The sequence below is a fragment of the Leptodactylus fuscus genome, chromosome 1 (assembly GCF_031893055.1).
Source record: "Leptodactylus fuscus isolate aLepFus1 chromosome 1, aLepFus1.hap2, whole genome shotgun sequence".
NCBI lineage: Eukaryota > Metazoa > Chordata > Amphibia > Anura > Leptodactylidae > Leptodactylus > Leptodactylus fuscus.
The window spans coordinates 172,115,612-172,134,680 of record NC_134265.1 but is presented as its reverse complement, the minus strand read 5'-3'; the positions used below and the strand labels follow the sequence as shown (position 1 = coordinate 172,134,680).

Here is a 19,069-nt window from a genome sequence, read left to right as displayed (position 1 = left end):
TATATGAATTATAATATTATATTTAGATATGTTATACTATCCAAAGAATTTTTTAATTCATAAATCCACAAAACGTGATAGTAAATTATAGTAAGTAACATATAACATGACAGTGAATAATAAAAAAATATATAAATAAAAATACGAATAAGAATAAGACTGGAGATCCAAAATGCCAAATAAATCAATAAAATAAAAAATCTTGATTGAAGAATTCCAGAAAGACACGTACATAAGCAAACAGTGTCTGTAAACAAGAAAAAATTATGAGTCCACATATTTTAAAAGAAATCTTGCACATAACCGACAGACAAACAAAAAACAAATAAAAAACATATAAGTGTCAAAGCAGCGTCATGTATTCATAAAAAGGAGCTAAAGCCAAGGGTTTCGTTTAGACCATTGGGGGTAAGAGTGCCAAGTCTCCAGATCCATTTTGTCTCTAATTGAGCTAATCTCTTCTTTAAATTACCCCCCCGAATGTTAATGGGAAGGGTATCAATACCACACACTTTTAATAGAGATGGGTCTTTGTTATGATGCAGAAAAAAATGTCTCGCTATTGGTTTAGATCTATCTGTATCCAGATCCGTAATCGATCTGATATCTCGTACGTGTTCCCGTATACGTAATTTCAATTCCCGAGTGGTTAGGCCAATATAGACCTTACGGCAAGGGCATGTAGCGTGATAGATCACAAATTTCGTGTTGCAGTCAATACGCCGTCTGATCTTAAATGTTTTGTCCCCCTTTGCATTACAAAATTCTGTTGTCCTAACCATATTCGGACATGCCACACAACGTCCACAAGAGAAACTACCCACCTTTGGTGGACCAACCCCAAAAATTCTTGGTTCTTCAATTTCATAGTGGCTCCTGACTAATATATCCTTCAGATTTTGGGCTCTGCGAGAAATAGCAGTGGGATAAGAAGGGATATAATTAGCTAATATAGGATCTCCCAAAAGCACAGGCCAAAATTTCTTTAACACATTCACCATTTCACCCCATCGCGAGTGATATTTGGTAATAAAACGTACCCCAGATGGGCTTTGTCGTTTTGTTTTAGAGGAATGTATCAATTCTGTCCGTTTGGAATTTTTTGCCCTCATATATGCTTGTTTAATAGATCGTTGGCTATACCCTCGATTGGTGAAACGTTCTTTAAGATCATTTGAAAATTTTTCAAAACCTTGATCCGTAGAGCATACCCGTCGCATATGTAAAAATTGCCCTGTCGGGATAGCTTTGATGACCTGCGGAGGGTGAGAAGAGGAAGCCAATAAAAGTGAATTTACTGATGTTTGTTTCCTAAAAATCTCCGTCTGTAAATTATGACTGGTATCCTTGAAAAGAGATACATCTAAAAAATCGATCTTAGTATTGCTATAGTTATACGTCAAACGGATGTTGCGATCATTCTTATTGAGTGTGTCGATAAACTCACCCAATTGTACATCCGTACCCCCCCAGACGATCAGGATGTCGTCGATGTACCGCATCCAAGAATGGACGCGGCACATCGACGAGTCCCGATCGTCCGGGAGGAGGTCCCTCTCCCACAGCCCCAGGAACAAATTAGCATATGAGGGGGCACAGGCCGCCCCCATTGCTGTTCCCTGGAGCTGTAGGTAGAGGGACCCTTTAAATGTAAAGAAATTGTGCGTGAGGACGTACTCTAACAAGATCAGTATTAGTTCGCATAGATCAGGAGAAAAATTACTTACACTCAAGAAAAATCTAGTTGCACGTAGGCCATCCTCATGACGAATACTCGTGTATAAAGATTCAACGTCACACGTAACAAGTAATGTATTCTCATCTAAGGGCAAGTCATCAATTCGTTTCAATAGATCACTAGTATCACGGAGAAAGGAAGGGAGAGTCTCAACCAACTGTTTCAAATAAAAATCTATAAAACGACAGATATTTTCAAATGGTCCATTTATACCAGAAATTATCGGCCTGCCCGGTGGTGTAGTGGAATTTTTATGAATCTTGGGTAGGAAGTATAGGGTTGGCACTGATGGTTCGTCCACTTTCAGACTGTTATATACATCTCTAGAGATGACGTTCCTCTCCAAGGCGGATTGAAGTATACTATCAAGATCTCTACAAAAAGTCAACATAGGGTTAAATGTCAATTTCCTATAATGTTTCATATCATTTAACTGTCTAAAGGCTTCTGCTTCATACATTGAGGATGGCCATACTACCACATTGCCCCCCTTGTCTGCAGCCTTTATAATGATGTCAGTTTTCTGACTCAGAGATCTCAACCCAGATCTCTCTTCCTTAGATAGGTTGTCATTTCTGACATGCCATGGTATCTTTTGAAATTCCTGAGACACCAACTTTACAAAGAGATCAACCGAAGGACAAATGGATAGAGGGGGAAACTTTTTAGATGGGCGTCTTATACACTCAGGCACATTCACAACAGATGCTGTTGTGGAAGGAGGAGAATTAGATTCTCATAGCATCAGCCCGATGGATTATAAAGCGAGAGAGCGGAATTGGCTCTCCCAATTGGATGTTATGTTTAAGGACGAATGTACAGTACATGGTTTTACCGGTCAAAGCAGTGTTCATGAGATGCAGGAGAAAATTAAGGGTTTATTACATAAAAGAACCAAAATATGGTGGAATAGAGCATTCCTCCAAAACTACATCAAGAGAAAACTGATTCCTAGAGGGTTAAGAGTGCAGGTCTTCCCATCCTTCCCAGTAACAAATGAGGAATTCATCAAAAAATGGGAATTAGCTTGTACCACCTGCTCCCTATCATTTTTGCATCTATTGGTGGAATATAATACATACTCCATTGATCTATTAGATAAAGAGATTGAGGACCTTCAAGGCCAATTAAAAATCGTATCCACCAATGACACCCTAACGTCATTTAATCAGACGTTGGATGAACAATTTAAAGATTGGGAGAAAACGATTTGTGAAATAAAAACAAAAAAGTTTAATAGGGACAATACGGACTTTCAAACGAATAAAATTTATAGATGGCATCAAAATCGCCCAAATGATATGAGGAGGACTACCTCGCAATCATCTCTTTCGTCCTTAAATGAATCTGATACCTCGATATATACAGAAAATCAACGGAGGCTGAATGTTGGCAATAAACGTAAAAAGAATCAATCTAGATGGTCATCTAAAAAACGCCCTGACACAAGAAGTACACAGAGACAGGACCAGTTGCAGGTAATAAACCTTTCACAATATTCATTATCTCCTTCTGAAATTTCGGTCTTGTCAAAAGGACTGAATTTTGCGCCAAGCGCTGGTTTTGATAGATTTACAGCGATTAAAGATTTGCACCTTTTTGGAAGGTCGCTTATTTTTAAAAAATTATTTCATAGATCAGATCTACCTATAAATGAAATTTCAAATGAGTCTAATATAAGTGAAAATGAGCGTGAAGCTCTAAATATCTTAGAAGAACTATATGAGGAATCTAATTCTCCTCCTTCCACAACAGCATCTGTTGTGAATGTGCCTGAGTGTATAAGACGCCCATCTAAAAAGTTTCCCCCTCTATCCATTTGTCCTTCGGTTGATCTCTTTGTAAAGTTGGTGTCTCAGGAATTTCAAAAGATACCATGGCATGTCAGAAATGACAACCTATCTAAGGAAGAGAGATCTGGGTTGAGATCTCTGAGTCAGAAAACTGACATCATTATAAAGGCTGCAGACAAGGGGGGCAATGTGGTAGTATGGCCATCCTCAATGTATGAAGCAGAAGCCTTTAGACAGTTAAATGATATGAAACATTATAGGAAATTGACATTTAACCCTATGTTGACTTTTTGTAGAGATCTTGATAGTATACTTCAATCCGCCTTGGAGAGGAACGTCATCTCTAGAGATGTATATAACAGTCTGAAAGTGAACGAACCATCAGTGCCAACCCTATACTTCCTACCCAAGATTCATAAAAATTCCACTACACCACCGGGCAGGCCGATAATTTCTGGTATAAATGGACCATTTGAAAATATCTGTCGTTTTATAGATTTTTATTTGAAACAGTTGGTTGAGACTCTCCCTTCCTTTCTCCGTGATACTAGTGATCTATTGAAACGAATTGATGACTTGCCCTTAGATGAGAATACATTACTTGTTACGTGTGACGTTGAATCTTTATACACGAGTATTCGTCATGAGGATGGCCTACGTGCAACTAGATTTTTCTTGAGTGTAAGTAATTTTTCTCCTGATCTATGCGAACTAATACTGATCTTGTTAGAGTACGTCCTCACGCACAATTTCTTTACATTTAAAGGGTCCCTCTACCTACAGCTCCAGGGAACAGCAATGGGGGCGGCCTGTGCCCCCTCATATGCTAATTTGTTCCTGGGGCTGTGGGAGAGGGACCTCCTCCCGGACGATCGGGACTCGTCGATGTGCCGCGTCCATTCTTGGATGCGGTACATCGACGACATCCTGATCGTCTGGGGGGGTACGGATGTACAATTGGGTGAGTTTATCGACACACTCAATAAGAATGATCGCAACATCCGTTTGACGTATAACTATAGCAATACTAAGATCGATTTTTTAGATGTATCTCTTTTCAAGGATACCAGTCATAATTTACAGACGGAGATTTTTAGGAAACAAACATCAGTAAATTCACTTTTATTGGCTTCCTCTTCTCACCCTCCGCAGGTCATCAAAGCTATCCCGACAGGGCAATTTTTACGTATGCGACGGGTATGCTCTACGGATCAAGGTTTTGAAAAATTTTCAAATGATCTTAAAGAACGTTTCACCAATCGAGGGTATAGCCAACGATCTATTAAACAAGCATATATGAGGGCAAAAAATTCCAAACGGACAGAATTGATACATTCCTCTAAAACAAAACGACAAAGCCCATCTGGGGTACGTTTTATTACCAAATATCACTCGCGATGGGGTGAAATGGTGAATGTGTTAAAGAAATTTTGGCCTGTGCTTTTGGGAGATCCTATATTAGCTAATTATATCCCTTCTTATCCCACTGCTATTTCTCGCAGAGCCCAAAATCTGAAGGATATATTAGTCAGGAGCCACTATGAAATTGAAGAACCAAGAATTTTTGGGGTTGGTCCACCAAAGGTGGGTAGTTTCTCTTGTGGACGTTGTGTGGCATGTCCGAATATGGTTAGGACAACAGAATTTTGTAATGCAAAGGGGGACAAAACGTTTAAGATCAGACGGCGTATTGACTGCAACACGAAATTTGTGATCTATCACGCTACATGCCCTTGCCGTAAGGTCTATATTGGCCTAACCACTCGGGAATTGAAATTACGTATACGGGAACACGTACGAGATATCAGATCGATTACGGATCTGGATACAGATAGATCTAAACCAATAGCGAGACATTTTTTTCTGCATCATAACAAAGACCCATCTCTATTAAAAGTGTGTGGTATTGATACCCTTCCCATTAACATTCGGGGGGGTAATTTAAAGAAGAGATTAGCTCAATTAGAGACAAAATGGATCTGGAGACTTGGCACTCTTACCCCCAATGGTCTAAACGAAACCCTTGGCTTTAGCTCCTTTTTATGAATACATGACGCTGCTTTGACACTTATATGTTTTTTATTTGTTTTTTGTTTGTCTGTCGGTTATGTGCAAGATTTCTTTTAAAATATGTGGACTCATAATTTTTTCTTGTTTACAGACACTGTTTGCTTATGTACGTGTCTTTCTGGAATTCTTCAATCAAGATTTTTTATTTTATTGATTTATTTGGCATTTTGGATCTCCAGTCTTATTCTTATTCGTATTTTTATTTATATATTTTTTTATTATTCACTGTCATGTTATATGTTACTTACTATAATTTACTATCACGTTTTGTGGATTTATGAATTAAAAAATTCTTTGGATAGTATAACATATCTAAATATAATATTATAATTCATATATTAATATGTGTGGGGTATCTTGACATCACACCTGTAATGGGTCAATATATGGCACTGTTTTTGCACATTATCATACTTATGTAAGTGCTTTATGTAGTACTCTTAATTATTGGTGCTGTTATATACTTACACTTTCACTTGTGGACATATATGTATGTTGAATATACGATTCACCTGTTCTATGATCTAATGTTTCAATTGTATGGAGTTATCTTGATTGAATAGTTTCATTACTCTAATCACGACATAGGCTAGTATTTTCTTTAGTTTCTTTAGTTTATAGCCATTGGGATCCGCTGGATTGGTCCATAAGTAATTTAAAATACATTGCAGTGGGTGAGTGCGCATGCCTGATGTGTGCCTGCACGGACACATGCCGGAGCCGTAACATCGCGAGATCACGGTCACGTGACCGCGATACTTCGGGTTTTCGGTCATGTGTTTCGTCCTGTGCGCCATCATGCGCATGCGCCGCTTCTTCACCCGCGGCGCACACTCGCAATGTTGCGAGTTCATTATCAGCAGCTGGGACTGCTTCCATTGGACCCCAATGTTTTATGCCGGCATATAAATAGGGAACATGAATGTCTCCTCCTCTTCCTCCTGACGAAGGCTCTCTGCGCCGAAACGCGCGTCGGGGTTTGGGTGGTGGGTGCCCGTCCCTGGTGATCTGCTTACAATCCTCTCCATGGGTGAGTGGTTACACTGGTTTGCCTTGTTGTACTTATAACATGTCTACTCCCTAATCTATGCTGACTATTGGACCCTTGAGGGCAATATACGTGCTGTTTACTATATATAGGAAGTAAGATATGCTTTATCGATACTTACAAATATGTTGTCTTCCTAATGTATGTTGGTTACTGATCTTTGAGGGCAATGTGTGTGCCTCTTTTTGCATATAGGAAGCAAGATATATTACAATAGAACCTATAGACCTTGACACTATATATATACTGTTCCCCTTTATGGGGTGAACAAATAGCATTTGGATTAAAAAAGTCTATATTAGGTTCTATATAACCATAATTGATGGTAACACTCACCTAGGTGGATTTTATTACATGATATGAGAGTATATATTGTATTTTCTGATGTTTTTTGTGAGGAAAATCAGCAGTATCTAAAGGGACCACTATCAGCTGTGGCATCCCACTACACCCATTTTCTGTATGTGTACATCTGTCTTTCTGACATTGTCCTATTTTTGTATATGTGGTAAATTATTATAATAAAGATTTTTGATATTTTTATTAATATTTTGTATATTTATGTCATACTTACCTTTCTTGCGGTTGTTATGTTTAAAATGTAGTAAGCCATTGAGTTCAATCGCTTACGCGCGTATTTTTGAGCACGTATTTTTGCGCGCGTAATTTTGCATCCGCAAAATTACGTGCGCAAAAATATGCGCATAAGCCATTGGACTCAATGGCTTATTACATTTTACACATGTATTTTTACACGTGTAAAATGGACAAACTGCACAGAGCGTAACTCCATGTGAAGGCACCCTTATTTTTACACATGAATTTTTTTACACATGTATTTTGCCAAAATACACGCATGTTTACTCTTTGTGAATGGGCCCTTAGTGTAACGCCATCTCATTGACTTTTTTTTTTTTTTTTTTTTTTTTTGCTTTTGGAGGGGAAGGGCCATTGAACATTTTTGTAATGTACTTTATTAATCTATCATTCTAAATGGGCAATGCCAGAGACTCTATTCGTATGTGTGCTCAATATAATACATAAAGCTGGAGCATTTACCAAAGGGGATGTCACTTCAAATGGCTGTATCTTCAGTTTTATTCCACCTATATATTATGGGATATAATTATCAATTAAAAACACAGTAAGGAATGTGATTTTATATCCAGCATGAATGAACTGCTGCATATGAAGTTGAAATTCCTGACTGTTCTTAGGTGATATAAAACCCAAGATACAAGTAACCAGCTCCCTTTGGTAAATGCTCCAGTTCTATATATTTACAATACGACTGTGTACGGACTTTCCATAACAACAGCTCAGTTAGTGGTTTGCTAAGGGTGAATGTTACAGAATGTTTTATAATAAAAAGGAATTTAGATGGGGTAATAAAGTACATTACAAAAATGGTACCCGAACAACCTCCGACACAATAGCAAAAAAAAACCAAAAAAAAAAACCAGGAAGTTACTTTAACCCCTTCAAATCTATCCCTTTAAATATGAAAGCCGCTTGAGAGCTGAGCAGCCGCCATATTGCCAGCAATCAGTGCCCATTTTGCTGAGGTTCGCCGGCTTCTGGAACAAGATCTGGGGCTGGCGTCCCATAGCTATGGCAGCTAGGAGTCTATTGAAGGCTCACAGGCTTGTCTAGCATACATTTGTATCACAAGCTGCTTTATGAAGCCTACCATACAAATGTTGATATTTTGCAGGATCCCCTAGGAGGTCTAAATGAATGCAATAAAATAAATAAATGAATAAAAAGAAAAGTTCAAATTACCCCCTCTCCATAGAATACATATAAAAGTTAAAAATTATTGAGGGCTACACGGTGGCTCAGTGATTAACACTGCAGCCTTACAGCACTGGAGTCCTGGGTTCAAATCCTGCCAAGGACAAACATCTGCAAGGAGTTTGTATGTTCTTCCCGTGTTTACATGGATTTCCTCCCATACTCCAAAGACATACTGATAGCCCTATATGGGGCTCACAAACTACATTTAAAAATTTTTTACTGTTAAACACATACACATTAGGTATCCCTGTATCTGAAAATGCACAATCTACAAACTTATAAAAATATTTTTCCCACATAGTGAACGCTGTAGCGGGAAAAAAACAGTGAACCTCAGTTTTTTCACCTCTTGACAAAAATTTTAATCAAATGTGATCAAAACAATAGACCTTCTGCAAAGTGGTAGAACTAAAAATTACATCAGGCCCTGCAAAAAGAAACCCTATGCATCCTCGTACACGGACATATAAAAAAGTTACAGAAGTCAGAACATGGTGACTTTTAGAAGAAACTATTTTTTTTTTTTGCAAATTTTTAGATTTTTATTAAGGGGCTAAAATCTCTATAAAATACAATAGAATACAGATATGTCATTTTGGCTACATAGTGAGTGCTGTAAAAATGAAGTCTATAAGAAAGTCACAAATGCATTTTTTTCTCCAATTCCAACCCATACTGATTTTTTTTTCCCAGCTTCTCAGTACATTGTGTAGAGTAATAAATGGTGCAAACATTAAGAACCCATATGGCTATGTGAATGGAAAAATAATAACGTTATGGGGTTTGTAAGGCGTGGAGTCAAAAGCGAAAATCGAAAAATTCCTCTGGCAAGAAGGGGTTAAAGACAGATACTTTTCTTAGTGAAATATGTTGCAAAGTTTGTTCTGCCAAATGTGTCAACAGAAATTCCTGCATTTATTATATTTTATCATCAAAGACATCATTACAGTTCCAGGTAACTCCTATATATAGATAACCTAGGGACCACCATTCACAATAGGTGATGGCCACAGCTTATCCTCTCATCCCACCCCATATGCACAGACAATAATCTCTGCAGAAGTCACAGATCGTGTCTGGAATCCTCATCTGTGCATGTCAGTAAACATTTTGAGTGTGTCCTATGGTCAATGTGTGTATCTGTTAACCACAGCTGAGGCAAGATGACTGCATTCATAATTATGTGCAGAAAATAGTATTTAAAAACAAATCTACTGTACTTGTAGAAGTTATGATGTCCCCACAATAGTGTTCCAGATATAGCGACACATTCTATGTGTGGACCTAAAATTTTTATCTCTTGATAAGGTAATAGAGGAAGGATTTTTAATATCACAGTTAATGAGAAATTCATGAAAAAGAAGGCAACTGAGCTGTAGGACTAGGAGGACATCAGGGACAGGTGAGTATGTGTGGTGTTGTTTTTTTTTTTTGTTTTTTTTTTCTCTTCACTCCCCCTAGCCTCAGGCTGCCTCAGGTTCCGGACCAAAAAACGGGTGGCCACGACTGAATGCCGGTGCACTGCACTGGCATCCAGTCGCACGCTCCGCTTCGGATTAGGCCCAATGAATGGGCCTAGTCGAGAGGAGGGAGTGTCTTCAAGCCGAATCACGAGGCGACTCAGCCTGAAGAATGAGCTTCTCGCTTCTTTTTCCGGGAGCAGGAACAAACAGCTCCCAGAAAACGACCTGAGCGGCTCCCATTGATTTCAATGGGAGCCGACTTTTTGGTCAGGGTTTTGAGGCCGTATCCGCCTCCAAAAACCCTAACAATCAGGTTTTTTGTTTTTGTAGTAATGGGTTAATTTCTTTACCTAATATGTATGTGTGTATCTGTTTATACAGTGCCTACAAATAGTATTCAACCCCCTGCAGATTTAGCAGGTTTACACATTCGGAATTAACTTGCCATTGTGACATTTGGACTGTAGATCAGCCTGGAAGTGTGAAATGCACTGCAGCAAAAAAGAATGTTATTTCTTTGTTTAATTTTTTTTAAAATTGTGAAAAGTTTATTCAGAGGGTCATTTATTATTCAACTCCTCAAACCACCAGAATTCTGTTTGGTTCCCCTAAAGTATTAAGAAGTAGTTCAGGCACAAAGAACAATGAGCTTCACATGTTTGGATTAATTATCTCTTTTTCCAGCCTTTTCTGACTATTTTAGACCCTCCCCAAACTTGTGAACAGCACTCATACATGGTCAACATGGGAAAGACAAAGGAGCATTCCAAGGCCATCAGAGACATGATCGTGGAGGGTCACAAGGCTGGCAAGGGGTACAAAACCCTTTCCAAGGAGTTGGGCCTACCTGTCTCCACTGTTGGGAGCATCATCCGGAAGTGGAAGGCTTATGGAACTACTGTTAGCCTTCCATGGCCTGGACAGCCTTTGAAAGTTTCCTCCCGTGCCGAGGCCAGGCTTATCCGAAGAGTCAAGGCTAACCCAAGGACAACAAGGAAGGAGCTCCGGGAAGATGACAGTGGGGACATTGGTTTCAGTCAATACCATAAGTAACGTACTCCACCGCAATGGTCTCCGTTCCAGACGAGCCCGTAAGGTACCTTTACTTTCAAAGCATCATGTCAAGGCTCGTCTACAGTTTGCTCATGATCACTTGGAGGACTCTGAGACAGACTGGTTCAAGGTTCTCTGGTCTGATGAGACCAAGATCGAGATCTTTGGTGCCAACCACACACGTGACGTTTGGAGACTGGATGGCACTGCATATAACTCCAAGAATACCATCCCTACAGTCAAGCATGGTGGTGGCAGCATCATGCTGTGGGGCTGCTTCTCAGCCAAGGGGCCTGGCCATCTGGTCCGCATCCATGGGAAGATGGATAGCACGGCCTACCTGGAGATTTTGGCCAAGAACCTCCGCTCCTCCATCAAGGATCTTAAGATGGGTCGTCATTTCATCTTCCAACAAGACAACGACCCAAAGCACACAGCCAAGAAAACCAAGGCCTGGTTCAAGAGGGAAAAAATCAAGGTGTTGCAGTGGCCTAGTCAGTCTCCTGACCTTAACCCAATTGAAAACTTGTGGAAGGAGCTCAAGATTAAAGTCCACATGAGACACCAAAAGAACCTAGATAACTTGGAGAAGATCTGCATGGAGGAGTGGGCCAAGATAACTCCAGAGACCTGTGCCGGCCTGATCAGGTCTTATAAAAGACGATTATTAGCTGTAATTGCAAACAAGGGTTATTCCACAAAATATTAAACCTAGGGGTTGAATAATAAGTGACCCACACTTTTATGTTTAAAATTTATTAAAATTTAACTGAGCAACATAACTTTTTGGTTTGTAAGATTTATGCATCTGTTAATAAATCCTGCTCTTGTTTGAAGTTTGAAGGCTCTAACTTATTTGTATCTTATCAAACCTGCTAAATCTGCAGGGGGTTGAATACTACTTGTAGGCACTGTATATGTGTGTGTGTGTGTGTGTGTGTAACAGAGAGAGAGATACAGTGAAATAGCTTTGAGACAACCACCCAAAATTGCCTTATAAAACGGTCTTTAATAAGTTGGTTAATATGGAAAACAGAAAATCCATTACAGAAAATGTGGTCTGAGTAAGGGGTCTTCTCCAAGAGGGGGTCTTTTGAAGAGTTTTCATTGTATATAAATTTTATGTGTATACTTAGAAAGTGTGTCTTACAGATGTAGGCTCCAGGAATGTGAAATAAGCATTATCTCACAAATGAATTTGTTCAAAGACCCAGCAGTTGTCCTCAGAGCAGGCAGCGTATCTTCACACAAGTTCCTATGTATTACTGCTCTTGGATAAATCTCATCAGTCTGACTCTGGAAGACTCCGTGGCTCTTGGCAGGTCATTATTTTCACAGTGGTTTAACATTTACAGGAGTACTGTGAATTTATTGAAGTTTATGTTTCTCATTGGTTTCTGCTGTCTTAAGGAAATAAACTCTGCAGCACGGTTTCTTCTTTATATCATTATTTTCCTTATAGGCCTTATGTTTTACATCTGTTTTGATTGTAAGATTTGCTATATATAGCTGATTCACGTATGTACTGTAATAAGCAGGGGGGGAGCTATTCAGCGGAGAACTTCTCTGTCAGTTTGGCATGTGACATTGGCCAGCTTGTAGACTTTTAGTGTTAAAGATGGCTGATTATGATTGTCAAGTCACTACGGCTACTGTAGATTCACACAATGGTAATGTACAGTATACAGACTAGATTCGACAAAAAAGATTTATTAACCCAAGTTTATAGCACCCTAGATCAGTATAGTGCTTCTAATTCAGGTCACTAGACTGTACCATCAGAAGTACAGACTGTATAAACCAGTGAGTGTAAATCATGGTGTCTGCACTTAGTATTACCTGAATTATCTGTATTTACGGAATGATCCCCCTCCTCAAAGAAGCGTTCATGGTGAGTTGAAGCAAATTATCTCTGAAAGACTGTGGACACTTGGGGAACCACTTCACATCCATTCTGGTTTTGATTTCTTGAGTGTTCATTTTGTATCCGTTTTCAAAGGGCTTTAAAAAAAAATATATATATATATATATATTTTTTTCTTTTGGCCCAACCTAGTTAACTGGCCTGAACAGTATGCTGGGAGAGAGTCTCCTAGAAATATAGTTATAGTATGGGACCATATGTCGCTGGAAGGCAGGGACTCCTATTGCTAGGGGTCCCTCTCCCGGCATACTGTTCACTGTTTAAGCCAGTACGTCTAGCAAACACATAGACCTAGTTTCAAAATTTGACATTGATAAATCTCAGAGAAGTTTCTGTCTGTTTTAAGAGGCTATTGCCACCTCGTAGGAGATTATGCCTGCTTAAAATCAGAAAGAAATTCAGAAACTGCTTTTGTCTGTACAGCTCGTGCTCAGGAGTGTAAGGTGTCTTGCACATGACTATAGGGGATTAACGTTCCACAAATAATGATCCGCAATCTGCAGAGAAACATGTCCGCATTGCATCTTACACAAACACGGATCTTGTATGATTTTTGACGTTGGTCTGTATTGCAAATGCGGCCAAAAATAGGATATGCTTTGCATTATTTGCAGTACTTAAATACGCCACAGACACACGGATGCAAAACTTCTGGGCCCATAGAAGTGAATGGAACCATAGCTTCATCCACAGTTACAGATAAAAACTACGGCTACCACCTAAGTGGTCACATATATTACAGTGACACACATGGATATGTTAGTTTGCATCATGGTTTCTCTTAACTGCAATTAATACCTTTAAGATGACTCTGGCTGGATTTAGATCTGTGTTAGAATCTTCGTAGAAAACTGCTTCAGATTCTATTTGAAATTGGGGTAGAAAAGAGTCAGCTGAAACTGGGCAGAAACCCGACAGACCCCATTATAGTCTAAGGGTCTGGGGTAACAGTTTTTAAGCGGACAAGGTCTTCGTCTTTCAGGTCCCCACGCAGATGCAAATGCTAGAGCGAACCTAGCATCATAGATACAAGTTCTAGTTTGTGGGTGCGACGCCAGTCCTTTGCTGGCTAAATTAGTAAGCAATAAAAAAGTTAAACATTTTTGGAAATGTAAATTATTAAAATGTTGCAAAGTTTTAATCCATTAAAGCATAATTAAACATTTGGACAATTTCTGATATTCTGACAGTAAGGGCTTGTTCACATGGGGCAAGAGGGGGCAGATTTTGGTGCTGAATACACCACAGAATCCACCCCCTCACAATAGAGGTCTATGCAGACCGCAAGCTTCCTTTTTTCCTTGAGCGGTATGTTCTTGCTCACGGAAAAAAAGAAGCGAGCTGCCCTTTCTTCAGGCGGATTCCGTGGCTGATTCAGCCACGGCGTCCACCTCACGGCAGCACCCTCCAGACTAGGCCCATTCATTTGGGCCTACTCCGTAGTGGGAAGTCGTGACTGTCAGAAGCCGCGGCAGGCGCATTTTAGTCCTATTGTGACGCGGCTTCCTGCGTCAAAATCTGGACCAAAATACGCCATCCTGTGCCACGGGTGTTAACGGGGCCTAAATTTTGTAGTATACTTTATTAACAAATGTTGTCTCTATTCTGTGAAATCCTGCATCTCTTTATTCTTCCCCTTGTTTCTGTATTGAGCGTTGTTCCTGCCTCTCGCTGAGTAAGGGTTCATTCACATCTGCTTTTGTATTTTGTCTGGTGAGAGTCCGCATGGAGACCCCCCGAACAGAATACAAACGCAATTGCAAGCGCTGTGCTGTAAAAGCCCACGGACCCCATAGACTATGCGCCTTGCCCGCATGAATCATGTCCGCAAACTTCACTCTACTACCGTTATTGTCCATTGCTTTCATCCTATGACAGTAGTGTGAAAATTCCTTTAATCTACTATGTATTGTATGGAGAATAGTGTCCTTGTGCAGTAGCATCTTCAGGAGATCTGCTTTACCAGTTTTTTTTCTTCCTCTTCTATAGTGTTCTGATTTTACCTAATGAAAGCAAGGCATTACACCTCAGAAACAATCCACTTATGCCTGCAGGCAAGCAGATACATCTTAATGATACAAGGCCATTATAATTCTGATACAGTGTAGACTGTCAACCTTGGAAATGTATGAGAGCTGCAACAACAAAATCATTATTTGAAGGGTGACCGGTTTTTTGTAAGCTCAGAAACTTGCAAGGAACTATGTGTTATTTCATTCAAGAACTAGTAATAGGTGGCAGGCATTTATTTGACATGAGTACTGCGGACTATGAATTGTGTTTCTGAAGGACATGTTTTAGAGCTGGCAGAACATTACAAGAGGTTTTCTAAAGGTAATATGGCAAGCAGATGTTTTATAGCTACCAATCTCTAATTTTTCAATCAATAATCAAAATACGCCTGCAAAAAAACTGTGTAAACATACCCTTACGTTGCCAGCAGATATCTATAAGTAACTTTGATTTTTGCATGGTGCAAAGCTTGTACTTGTGTTTCTTCTAGCCATTGCTTTTTAGCAAGATCTGCTTCTGAATATGTCTAGCATGTGTTACATCCGCTGTGGTGTTCAGTGGACGTTGCGGCTCCACGTAGCAAAATACAACTAAAAAACATGGTGAAAATATATAATTTTTTTTATCTGCAGCATTTTTCTTTTCCATTCCCCTATAAAATCCATAGGGAAAATGCTCCACAACTAAAATGAACATGCTGCGTTTTTTTCTAAGGCTGCCTTCACACGGAGTAACGCCGGGCTTGTAAAAATCCTCATTCATAGCCGTACACGCGAGCGCTGCGGAAGGCTCCTGAACACATACCCATTCACTTTAATGGGAGCGCTCGTAACGCCGGCTTTATGAGCGCTCCTATTGAAGTGAATGGGAAGTGTTCGGGAGCCTTCCGCAGCGCTCGCGTGTACGGCTGTGAATGAGTATTTTTACAAGCCCGGCGTTACTCCGTGTAAAGGCAGCCTTAACCAGGTTTTTGAAAAAACAACTTTTCAGCAGTTCTTTTGGTGATCAGACTGGCTATGGTTCAAGTCCCCTAGGGAGCCAAAAAAATGCCATAGCAGGGAAAAAAAAAAAAAAATTGATGAACTGCCATTGTTTCTTTGGTTTGATTCACAAAAATTGTTAAAAAAGCAATCAAAACATGTGGCATGGCATTAAAATTGTGTTTGTTCCTTGTGTATGTTTACAAATAAGTTATGGAGGTTGTGTGTTTTTGCTTCCAGAACTCTAAGCGGGACTGGAAGCCACTGGAGGAGCACAGTTGTACTGATATACCATGGCTGTTACTGTTTATCCTGTTCTGTATTGGAATGGTAAGTGCAGTTTTATTTGTCTTATTTCTGTTTACCTGCACATATTCTGTATCAATGTCATTTGAATTGTTAAAGGGGTTGGCCACTTTTAGACCAATATGGAGAGACAAATGTTATCGTTTGTATAATAAAAAGATATTCAATTTTCCATTATACTTTTTGTATCAATTCCTCACAGTTTTCTAGATCTCCAGTGGATGAAATTCTGACCATGGTCATGTGATGAACACACCGATGCAAAGCTCATTATCGACACAGACATCTGTCTGGTAATGAGCTGTGCACCTGTGTACTCATCACATGACCATAGACCGTAAATGACATGACCATGGTCAGACTTTTATCCTTTAGAAGTGGACCACCATCCCCACAAACCTGGTTGTGCCCACGTTGAATGTGAAGTGGGAGAAGAGTGCTGTCGTCTTCAGTTTGTGGACTGTGTTAACCATGGTCACCACTTGATCCTTGTTTGTGTGCTGTCCCTGTGTGGATCATCCACCTTTTTAAAAGTATTTCTATGTTTAGCAAAGTTTTGGATCCACGAAAACTGTATGACACACATGCTATCTGTTTTTCTCCATGGATCCATAGCCTTGCATTGGCTTGATGCATGCATATGGGACAAAAATGGACAGGCATTTGCATTTTTTATGGATCCATGGACTGTGAAAAGAAATGGATATATGAATGAATTGCATTGAATGGATCTGTATACTGTCTGCGAAATAATGTGGACATGTTAATAAGCCCTTAAAATGTATCAAGCTTGAACAACCTTAACTAAACCTTTCTAAAATAAAAATCGCACTTCTGGTTTCGGTTATTCACATATCCGGAATCTTGATTGGATGGATAGTGTATGGTTTGTGACTTCTCTTTTAGCCAATGGCAGTGTAAGACAGGATGGTGTGAATGCAAAATAATTGAAATAATCAATATGGGCAAGTTTATAATATTTAATTAAGCAATATTTTGATTTTGATTATTACTTGATTAATTACCCAGCCCTATCTGTGTGCCGTGGCCACATTGAGTTCCTTCAGTGAGCTCTAGATGTAAAACAGACATGTAAAGGACCTCTCCAGTTTTACCGCAGGCTTACCACTCCATACTCAGACCTGTAATACACAGGTGTGTGTGTATGGGGCTATAGAATGTAATGCGTCAGAGTGCTAGCCAAAAACACAGTCATTTGCTTGGAGCCTATGGCTCATTTACCTCTGTGTATGTGACTGTTATCTGATTTTCACGCAGTTATGCAGTGATAAACTGCATATCATTGATATGGATGTCTGTTTTGTAGATTTGAAGTGTTATGCAAATGAGGCATTTGGTGCACTGGTGGTGGGCCTTCAGCAGTAGGAGGAGCACTTCCAGTGCACGGGGTGGCTCAGGCTGGAGATGGTAGGAGTTTGAGAGGAAAGAACAACGCTGCAAGGAACTGAAGGTTTGGCCCCAGTGAACCAGCTACCTCATTTGTATAAGACTTAAATTTTTTAATTTTCTAGTGGAGACACAAAGTTGTATGGGATAGGAGAGAGCTTCAATCTGAGCCAGTGCTGAGGCAGCTGGGCAAATCCCAATCTTCCTGCACTGCAGCTAATTTTTGAGCCAATAACTGGGGTGTTACTTTAAAAGGGTATTCCCATCTTAGGGGGCGTTCACACTTGTGCCTCTGTGCGCCCTGTGTCACTCCGCTTGGTTTCTGTCCTAAGCCCTGAAGAAACTGTATAGGGGAAGGCTTCCCGGCAGTCAGTTTTAAAACCCATTCATTTGAATGGGTTTAAAAAGCAAACCACCAATGTTCAGATGCAGCCTCTTCGTGGGGAAACAGGTTTTTTTTTGGTCGGACGTGCAGGACTTTGTGTCCAGCCAAAAAAAAATGGTTTCCCCGTGGAGAGGCTGTAAGTAAAAGTAGAAAAAATATGACCAGGAACAACTGAAATCCTTCTTAATAGATTTAGGTTTTTTGCTTCTGTTTGGCTATTAATGGATGCGATCTGGATAGCGCAATGTGGCTCATGCCGATATATTGCTAGAAGACAGGATTTAGCAGCACATTCCCAGTAAACTGTTGGCCTTCATTTCAAGACAAGATCAGGAAGTCGTTTACATTTGTTTAGTGTCTGTAAGGCTGGTTGTTCCCGATAAGTTTTAAGGACAGAAAAGATTTTTCCCCACTGTTTTCATATAACCCTAAAGGTTAATGAGGGAAATCACATTATAAGGTGTTCAGAATCCTAATTTATTTTCCTGAGATAAGATAAGATAATCCTTTAATGTATGATATGTAATGGCAGCTCTGCATTCCACAGTCTCAGAGGAAGCAATACTTACTGGATTGTAAAATGTCCCCTAACAATAATAATTGCTTCAGTGGTGCTTTTTTATTTTTCTAAACCTTAGGTTGAATTTTACCAGGTGTTTAAAGTGGGCTTGACCCAGTTTCAACTGCTGACCCCGTAGGTACTAGCAAATTACCAGGAGCCAATTTTGGATGGAGTAGGAGTGTCAAAAGCTGTCGACTCCAACTCCGACTTCAACATATTTTCAATATATATTATACAATTAGTAATTTTTGTACAATTAATTGGATGCGTAGTTTGCTGCATATTTACTTTCACAGAAATTCAATCACTAGGTAATCACTAGAAGTTATAGGGTAGCAACTTCTGACTGGCCATTGAGTCTGAAAAAAAAAAAAATGGTGGAGTCGGAGTAGTCAGGAGTATTGAGATGGTATGGAGATGGTAAGCAAAACCATCTACTCCAACTCCACAATTTTTTTTTTTTTTTTTACAGACTCAGACTCCATAGCCAGTCAGAAGTTGTAGTTACCCTAAGTTCTGTGACTCTGCAA

At 39.6% G+C, this 19,069-nt stretch overlaps 1 protein-coding gene across 1 annotated transcript in view; it reads left to right on the top strand.

The window, feature by feature from the left end:
- The window catches only part of SLC44A1 (solute carrier family 44 member 1), a 105,412-nt gene that overhangs the window by 14,357 nt on the left and 71,986 nt on the right, over nt 1-19,069 (top strand). The window contains exon 2 of the mRNA XM_075280050.1: nt 16,120-16,209. Coding sequence (XP_075136151.1) covers nt 16,120-16,209 — 90 coding nt within the window. The remainder of the gene's footprint in view (nt 1-16,119; nt 16,210-19,069) is intronic.